Here is a 10,036-nt window from a genome sequence, read left to right on the forward strand (position 1 = left end):
AGCTATTGTTCGATTGCACGGCGGTACCGCCGCGTTCGGGGCCGGCCACAGGCCTCCTTCCAGCCGAAGGGGTGACCCTCCCCCCCAGGGGGTGCCCCCCCCCCCCCCCCCAGTGCAGTTCCTCGAAGTGAAAGGAAGCCGGGGGAGGAGGGGAATTTCCTCCTTATCATAACGTCTTTATTGCAAAGCAGGAAGTTTCGTGCTTGGGACTGGGAGAGATAACAGCAGCAGTTGGAGGCAAAAGCGTGTGGATGTATCAATGCATAGAGAGTCAGCTGCGGGAAGGGAGGCCCCGGTGCACGTGTGGGGCGGCCTGCAAAGAACATCCTGTAGGATACCCCGATGCCACCCCCACCCCATGCCACTGTGGCGAGGGTTTAATTGATCAGCGCCTTGTCCCAAGAAGTCACTGGAGCAACCGAGAAGTTGCAAAAACTAAGCGGATATGACAGCAGTTCAGCCCCTACCTGGACCCGCCCACATCCTCCTTCCCCCCCTTCTGAAAGGACCGTCCTTAACTCTAAGACACCTGTCCCAGCCAATCCGCATCTTCCTCCGCCCCTGCGAACTGAGAATCCACCAATCATAGAGCCCCAGCAGCAGCACGTGCTCTTTCCTTTTCCTCCCAGCACTTCTTTCTTTTTGGTATCTCCCAAACTTCCTTTGTCGGGGAGACTACACAGACTAACCCAGTCCCTCACCGGCCCGCCTTGCCCGCCCCGCATGGTCTCCTCAGACGCCGCTGGCAGGATTTCACTCACTCCTCCCCCCCTCTTTCTCAGCCGCCACAACTCGCGAGGCCTCCATGACTGACGGACGGACTGCGGGGACCGAAAGCGAGGCTGCTGGCTGCCACAGCTATTGTGAGACTCCCTCTTCTCTCTCAAACCTTTGAGAGTACCAAAGAATAGTATTATCTGCTGGGTATTACCTGCTGAGCAGTATTATCAACTGGGTCTCTGCATCATCTTAGCTTTGAGGAATCTTGTTTTTGTGTATGTGCGCGCCTGTGTGTGCACATGGAGGTCATGCCATGGTGACAGACCCTTACTGGGGGGGAGGGGGCTGGAGGATATTCAGAGAGGTGCTGAATAAAGCCTGCCTCCTCCCTCTGGTATTCCAAGGAGGTCTCCCATCCAAGTACTTGCCAGAGTCAATCCTGCTTCGCTTAGAGAATTGATGAGATTGGGTTTGCCTGGGCTACCCAGGTCAGGGCAGCTTTGAGGAATCTTGATTACATGATCGATCTAGCCGTTTGTAAACGTATTTTGATTAGTTATGGATCTCTGCTTGTGCTAGGAGACTCCAGTAGTAATTATGTCCTAGCCATGTTTATGCAGTGGGACATGGGATCAGGCTTCCTTCTGAATAATGTTACCTAGAAGTAACCCCACTGCAATCAATAACAATGACTTCCATCCAGGCACATATGCTTAGGATCGCAGCTGATCCTATGCATTTTATTCATACCCACCCTTGCCCAGTGACTCATGTGGGAGCACCTAATTGGGTAACTGGCAAAACAAAATAGTCATGGATATGATCAGTGCTTACATGGGAGCTTATTTATTTATTATCACATTTATACCCTGCTTTTCCTTGTGGTTCAAAGTATCTTACAATAGTAATGAAAACATCTGCAGTTAAAATCAAAATACCAAACTCTAGGTTCCTCCCCCCCCCCTTTAAAAGGTGTCTGCCATTCAAACCATCTCAAAAGCCCTGGTCAAGTGGTGGGATGGCCAGCCAGTGGCTGCCTGAAGACCATCGTTGGCACACAGGGACATATGGAAGGAGATGGCTTTAAAAGTCATAACCAGCACTTTGAATTGAACTTGGAAACAAACTGGCTGCCATTGTAGCTATTTCAAAATGGGCACTGTACATTCCAGCAGCTAGCTGCTGAGAATAGTGGGGCTGCTGCATTCTGGATCACTTGGGAGCTCTATGTGAATTGTGTCAGACTCTCGAAAGAAAGAGCCTTATTTCAGTACCAGAATAAACACGCTTATTTATTTCTTTATTTTATTTTTCTTTATTTTATTAAATTTATACCCCACCCTCCCCGCAAACAGGCTCAGGGCGGCTTATATTGGTTGGTCCACAGTGACCATTAAATCTACATAAAATTATTTAAATAGTTCAGTTACAAGTAAAATCATAAAATTATAAAGTGCTGGACACATGTCATTAATTAGTTAAGATGGCGTACTAAAGTGCATACATACATATAGCGCACAGTATTTCAGCTCAGCAATCTTCCTAGGTCGCGCGATGGCACAGGCCTGATGCTAACATTAAGGCCCAGGATCTATACTAGGATTGTTGGTGGTAGTAAGGTGGCTTCTTAGTTGAAGAGCTCCATCTTGCAGGCCCTGCGGAACTGTAAAAGGTCCCTCAGGGCCCCGATCTCCTCCGGGAGCTCGTTCCACCAGTATGGAGCCACCACTGAGAAGGCTCTGCCCTGGTAGTAGCAAGCCTGGCATCCTTAGGGCCCGGGAGGGCAGCCTTTGTGCACTGCTTTTATGCATCAAGTTTCCCATTAAGGAAACAAAGTGAAACAAGCAGTGAAAATGTGAGGATCTTACTTCGCTTAGTATGAACCTCTTACAGCTATTTCTGTCTTTGCATTGTGTGTGCTTTTCATATCTACTTTTATCTTCTTTCAAATTTTTTTTTGGGGGGGTTTAGTACCCTAGGAGCAAGCTTCTCTTTGTACAAAGTACCATTTCTGGTATGTCCTCTTGGAGACATGGCCAGTGCCATGTGGTTCGTTCAAAATCAAAGCAAGCAAATGTTTTGTCTGTAATCTTTCCCAACTATTCCTTTTGTGTGTCCTAACATCCTGTTTCATCTTTGTTTTGTTTTACTCCAGCCGTAAACTGATCAGAAGTTATCATTGAGTCATCATGTTGTTGTTGTTGTTCAGTCGCACAGTTGAGTCCGACTCTTCGCGACCCCATGGACAAGATCTCGCCAGGCCCTCCTGTTTTCCGCCGTCCTCTGAAGTTGGCTCAATTTCATGTTCGTTGCATCTATGACACTGTCTAACCATCGCATCCTTTGCCATCCCCGTCTTCTTTGACCTTCAATCTTTCCTAGCATCAGGGTCTTCTCCAGTGAGTGCTCCCTTCTCATTTGGTGGCCAAAGTCTTTGAGCTTCAGTTTCATTATCTGGCCTTCCAGGGAACAGTCAGGGTTGATTTCTTTTAGGATTGACTGATTTGATCTTCTTGCAGTCCAAGGAACTCTCAAGAGTCTTCTCCAGTACCACAGTTCAAAAGAATCTATTCTTCGGCGCTCGGCCTTCCTTATAGTCCAACTCTCGCAGCCATACATGACTACTGGGAATACCATTGCTTTGACCATGCGGACTTTTGTTGGCAGGGTGATGTCTCTACTTTTAATCATGCTGTTTAGGTTCGCCATCGCTTTCCTCCCAAGGAGCAGGCGTCTATTAATTTCATGGCTTCTTTCACAGTCTGCGGTGATCTGGGATCCCAGGAACGTGAAGTCTGTCACGACTTCCATGACTTCCTCTTCTATTTGCCAAGGAGTGATGGGGCTGGATGCCATAATCTTAGTTTTTTTGATGTTGAGCTTCAAGCCCACTTTTGCGCTCTCCTCTTTTACCCTGAGCAAGAGGCTCTTTAGGTCCTCTTCACTTTCTGCCATTAGAGTGGTATCGTCTGCATATCTGAGGTTGTTGATCTTTTCCCCAGCAATCTTAATTCCCGCTTGTGATTCATCCAGGCCAGCATTTCGCATGATGTACTCTGCATATATATTAAATAAGCATAAATAAGCAATACATCCTTGTCGTACTCCTTTTCCTATGCTAAACCAATCAGTTGTTCCATATCCGGTTCTAACTGTTGCTTCTTGGCCCTTATACAGGTTTATCAAGAGACATGTGAGGTGGTCTGGTACTCCCATCTCTTTAAGGACCTGTCATAGTTTGTTGTGATCCACACAGTCAAAAGCTTTAGCATAGTCAATGAAGCAGAAGTAGATGTTTTTCTGGTACTCTCTTGCTTTCTCCATAATCCAGTGAATGTTGGCAATTTGATCTCTAGTTCCTCTACCTCTTCGAAACCCAGCTTGTACTTCTGGCAGTTCTCTATCCACGTACTGTTGAAGCCTAGCTTGTAGGATCTTGAGCATGACCTTGCTAGCGTGTGAAATGAGTGCAATTGTGGGATAGTTTGAACATTCCTTGGCATTGCCCTTCTTTGGGATTGGAGTGTAAACTGACCTTTTCCAATCCTGTGGTCACTGGTGCATTTTCCAAATTTGCTTGCATATTGAGTGCAGCACTTTAACAGCATCATATTTTAAGACTTTGAATAGCTCAGCTGGGATACCATCACCTCCACTAGCTTTGTTGTTAGTAATGCTTTCTAAGGCCCATTTGACTTTACATTCCAGGATGTCTGGCTCGAGGTCAGCGATCACACCGTCATGGTTGTCAAGGACATTGAGGTCCTTCTTGTATAGGAAGAAGGACAAGAAGAACTGAAACTGCTACCCTTGGGTTAAGCCCCAATTGGTCAGAATGTCCGTATAGCACTTGCTTTCAGCCCCGGAAAAGGGGGGGGGCTTTCCTTTTGGGAAATAACATGGATGTGAGAGGTTAAGCCTACTTTGCTGTTGCCACATTCCCAATCCATGTTGTGTCTCCCACCCACCCAGGATGTAGGAAATGTGTGCTGTTGCTGGGCTTATGCAAAGTTACAGAGATCGTGGGGCATTTTAAAAACCTGGGCACTTAACCCCCCCAGATCCATTTGCAAGGTTATGGCATCCAGATGTACATTACATATATCACACCTGAGATGTGAGATTTTGGACAATAGCAACATTTCTAGTAGTAGCTATATGAAAAAGTAAAGTATAGATAACTACCAAACAATGGGTTGACAAGCTGTGGGAGATCCTCATACTGGACAAAATGTCATCACAAGTAAAGTAGTTAACATCTCCACTTTCTCCACCAACGTTGTCCTTAGATGGTTGCCTTTTCTAGAATATGTAAAAAAATTGATTGTGATTGTTTCTGAAAGGCTAAAATGTCATCCTAAGCAGAATTACACAGTTCTAAGGTCATTGCTGAACACTTGGCTGGAATTTTTGTATTTATTTACTTCATTTATACCCCATATTTTTCTCCAGTGGGGACCCTAAGTGACTGACCTTGTTTTCCTCTCCATTTTATTTTCACAACATCCCTGTGAGTGTGTGACTGGCCCAAGGTCACCCAGTGAACTTCTGTGGTAGAGCAGGGATTCGAACCTGTGTCTCCCAGATCCTAGTGTGACATTCTAACCCAGGGGTGTCAAAACTCATTTGTTATGAGGGCCAGATCTGACATAAATGACACCTTGTTGGGCTGGGCCATGTGTGTCATAAAATTTAATGCCAGGTAGCGGAGATATAAACTTTATAAAGGACACAAACACAAAGGGTTTTTTTTTTAACTTAAAATAAAAACATGCTTAAAACATTAGCACTCTCTGCAATATTTTGTTTATTGAACAGTGTCTAACAACTGACACATCGTGCTCTGAATTATTGCATCAAAATGTCTGTGCTGCTGTTCAGGTGTGTATCTGTAAGCTGCACACCTACAATGATGCTGCAGCAGCAGAACTGGAAGCAGAAGCAGAAGACAGCCAGTTCCACTGCGGGCCTGATAGAAGTCCTCCAGGGGCCTGATCTGTCCCCCGGGCCGCATGTTTGACACCCCTGTTCTAACCACTATACCACACACTATTTCAAGTCTTTATTAAAAATAATCTGGTCCATTAGAATATTTAACCTTAGGGACAAGCCCTTTTTTCAGTGTCCAACAGAGTTGTTATGCTATATTTCATATGAGTCAACAATTGTCTCCTTCAGTGTAACTGCCATGCTGTTTGTTAATTGGTATGTTTTGTACTGTTGATTCTGTTACCACTACATGTTTGTAATATTTTATGAAAAAGAATAATGAAACAGTGAACGCAATTGCTACACAGAAGTATCACTGTACACAGTACATACTTATGAAATAAGAAGCTGACTGTTACATTATACTTACAGAACAAAATGACAACACGTCTTCTGTTTCTGGCCTAATCGAAAATACTCTCATCTGTGTGTAGTTAGTATTAAAATCCTACTTGCAGATTATTCAGTAGTTGAATATTTCATTCTATTCTAATATTTCTGATATTCTCCTAGGAGGAAAGAATAAATCTTTTGATTTATGGCTGCATCAAGACAAGTGGCTGCTTTCCGTCTCCCACCTCTGCCAACAATTGGAGAGATTATTAAACTGTTTAAGCTTCGAGCTTTAAAACAGCTATCTCAAAACTTTCTTCTGGACCTGAAACTTGCAAGTGAGTTGCCTTTTCAGTTATTTTATTGAAGAACATCATGGTTTTCTGAAGAACTTCAGTTGTGCTTGGATAGATTTTGTTTGCACAGATGTTTTCTGATAATAGATGTTTTGTTTAAGCTGAATGGTGCAACAGTTGGATGGATTCATGGTTGCTTGAAAAATCGTACCCAACGAGTGCTTGTAAATAGCTCTGCGTCTACAAGGCGGGAAGTCTCAAGTGGAGTGCCACAGGGCTCGGTCCTGGGCCTGGCGTTGTTCAATATTTTTATAAATGACCTGGAGGAAGACATAGAGGGTATGCTTATCAAATCTGCAGATGACACAAAGCTGGGTGGGATTGCTAATTCTGAAGAAGATAGAGTCAGGATTCAAAATTATCTAGATAGACTGGAACAGTGGGCTGAGACATAATGAATTTCAATAGAGATAAGTGCAAAGTCCTACACTTAGGTACAAAAAAATCTAAGGCACAGATATAGAATGGGAAGGACTTGGCTTGACAGCAGCATATGTGAAAGGGATTTAGATGTTCTTTTTGATCACAAGCTAAACATGAGCCTGCAGTGTGATGTGACTGTGAAGAAAGTTAATGCAGTCTTAGGATGCATTAACAGAAGCATTGTGTCCAGATCATGGGAGGTGGTAGTTCCACTCTATTCTGCTATGGTCAGGCCTCACCTGGAGTCCTATGTCCGGTTTTGGGCACCACATTTTAGGAAGGATGTTAACAAGCTCGAGCGTGTCCAGAAGAGGGCAACCAGGATGGTGAGAGGGTTGGAATCCAAGTCTTATGAGGAAAGGCTGAAAGAGTTGGGTATGTTTAGCCTGGGAAAGAGAAGGCTTAGAGGGGACATGATTGCAGTGTTCAAATATTTGAAGGGCTGTCATGTAGTAGATGGAGCAGCACTATTCTCTCTTGCTCCGAATTGTAAGACTAGATCTAATGGGTGGAAATTACAAGGGAGTCGTTACCGGCTCAGGAGAAACTTCCTAACTATAAGAAGTGCTTGAGCAGTGGAACAGACTGCCTCGGGAGGTGGTGGATCTCCTTCGGTGGACGTTTTCAAACAGAGGCTGGACGACCATCTTTTGGGTATGTTGTAGGGCTATCTTTTGGCTATGCTCCTGCAGAGTGCAGGGGGTTGGACTAGATGACCTGCAAGGTCCCTTCCAACTCTAACAGTCTATGATTCTATGAATAAAATGCTTTTAAAGCCTACAAATAGACTTTTAAATGCTACAGTAGTTATGATATTATGGCTGTGATGCTTCAGAATTTGCTTATGCTCATTCCCACAGTACAGACTGCTGTGAATGGCATGGCATCATATGGAGTCCCTATGCCTTGGGGTACTTCTCATCTGTCTACACTGCCTACATCAAACGGCTGGTGTGGTATAAACTGGAGGTGAGGTGCTATCAATGTGATAATGACTTCCAGCTCAACTCCTCTTCATCCAAGTCACGGAGGCAGTAGAAGTGCTGAACTGATGCTTGTAATTTGTAGTGGGGTTGAATTAAAGTTAATAAAGTTAAGTGGTCTAGACAAGATGGAGGTTTGGTGGTAGGTCATTCAGTGGCGTTTGAAAGTGAGTTTCAGTCTGTTTGATTTGCAGTAATCTCAGATCAAAAATTTTGCTTGGGGTTGCTGTTAAACCCAATGCTTAATCTGGATGCTAAGGTAGCATCTCCAGCACAAGGCACTTTACCAGCTTAAGTTGGTGTATCAGCTGTGGCTTTTCCTAGGAAGGGTTCCACATGCCTGTAATGTTTCAGTTAGATTGCTCTTATAAATGGGCTAGCCCATGGACAGAAACTTGACTTTATTCAGAACACAGTAACTACATTATGCCCTGGGATTTTTTTGGTTTAGTTTAAGAATTTATACCCTTCTGTGGATATAAACATTTATCTCCATCTGCAGACTCCAAGGCTTACAAAATAAACACAGAAATACAGCTTAAAGAAACAGACAGGACATATACAATATGATGTCCCATTATTCTTGGCTGGTGTTTTTTTCAGTAGTTAGGCTCACAAAGGGCTGTGGGCAATAAGACATGGATAAGAGACAAGAGTACCAAGAACTTCTGGTTCCACCCAGGCTAAATCAAGGAACAGAAGTGGAAGGAGTGGAAGGCTGGGCATGTCCCATCTTCAGCTGGCAAAAAGATATGCCCAGCCTTCCACTCCTGGTAACTGAATTAACTCGGCAGAGTTATGAGATTTCAGATGTTTTTCTGTATACTCTTGAGCATGATCCAGCTTTGATTTAAAAAGCCCTCCATGGCTTTAGAACTGGAGAATCTGAAGGACTAACCTTCTCAAATATGACTAAAGATGAAGACGCCTCTCTAGGCTTTTTAAAAATTAGTCAGGTGGTCACAAAAGAATTCACTTTTTCTTTTGTAGGAACCTGTTAAAAGAATGTCCTTTCCAAAAAGATTAAGGAGATGCCAGTGCTGTATACTTTTAGGGACCAGGTTAATTCCCCCCCCCCAAGGTTGTTAATTACTATTTTTGCTTTTAACCTTTCCTAACTGGTTGTTTGATTCATAGTTCTCTGCTTATGATTTACTCTGCAGTTTTGTAATTTTATTATATAACTTGTGGACTGTATAATTTGGAAATCCTCTTTGTAGATTTTTATCAGGAAGGCAGACCTTTATTGGCCTAGCATGATATTACAAAAACATAAAAATAAGACAAAACAGAAGGTTTTATACCACAGTGTATAGTTTTATATGGAAAACCAGAGTACAAATACATAAATAAGTGAAATATATTTTGAACTTGACTTGTACCATACTTACATTGGGCACCAATAAGAACATAAGAGATGCCAATGTTGGATCAGGCCAAAGGCCCATCCAGTCCAACACTCTGTTTCACACAGTGGCCAGAAATACCCTGTGCCATCCGGCGGTCCACCAGTGGGGCCAGGACATTAGAAGCCCTCCCACTGTTGACCCCCCCCCCCCCAAGCACCAAGAAGATAGAACATCACTTGCCCCAGAGCCCCTATCTATACCTTGTGGCTAATAGCCACTGATGGACCTCTGCTCCATATGCTTATCTAATTCCCTTTTGAAGTCGCCCATGCTTGTAGCACCCACCACTTCCTGTGGCAGTGAATCCCATGTGTTAATCACTCTTTGGGTGAAGAAGTACTTCCTTTTATCCGTTCTAACCCGACCGCTCTGCAATTTCATTGAGTGCCCACAAGTTCTTATATTGTGAGAAAGGGAGAAAAGTACCTCTTTCCCTACCTGCTCTATCCCATGCATAATCTTATAAACCTCGATCATGTCACCCCTCAGTTGTCGTTTCTCCAAGCTAAAGAGCCCTAAGCGCTTTAACCTTTCCTCATAGGGAAAGTGTTCCAACCCTTTTATCATTCGAGTTGCCTTTTCTGCACTTTTTCCAAAGCTATAATATCCTTTTTAAGGTGTGGTGAACAGAACTGCACACAGTATTCCAAATGAGGTCGCACCATTGATTTATATAGGGGCATTATGATATTGGCTGATCTGTTTTCAATACCCTTCCTAATAATCCCCAGCATAGCATTGGCCTTCTTTATTGCAATCACACACTGTCTCGACATTTTCAGTGAGTTATCTACTACAACTCCAAGATCTCTCTCTTGCTCAG

The 10,036-nt window shown here is 43.8% G+C and overlaps 1 protein-coding gene across 1 annotated transcript in view; it reads left to right on the forward strand.

The window, feature by feature from the left end:
- Positions 1-637: 637 nt before the first annotated feature.
- Positions 638-10,036, forward strand: part of TFB1M (transcription factor B1, mitochondrial) — a 46,379-nt gene continuing 36,980 nt past the window's right edge. Inside the window, exons 1-2 of the mRNA XM_015415635.1 lie at positions 638-863; positions 6,223-6,380. Coding sequence (XP_015271121.1) covers positions 6,248-6,380 — 133 coding nt within the window. The 5' untranslated portion in view covers positions 638-863; positions 6,223-6,247. The remainder of the gene's footprint in view (positions 864-6,222; positions 6,381-10,036) is intronic.

This window comes from Gekko japonicus, unplaced genomic scaffold (assembly GCF_001447785.1).
Source record: "Gekko japonicus isolate JY-2015 unplaced genomic scaffold, Gekko_japonicus_V1.1 scaffold3127, whole genome shotgun sequence".
Classification (NCBI taxonomy): domain Eukaryota; kingdom Metazoa; phylum Chordata; class Lepidosauria; order Squamata; family Gekkonidae; genus Gekko; species Gekko japonicus.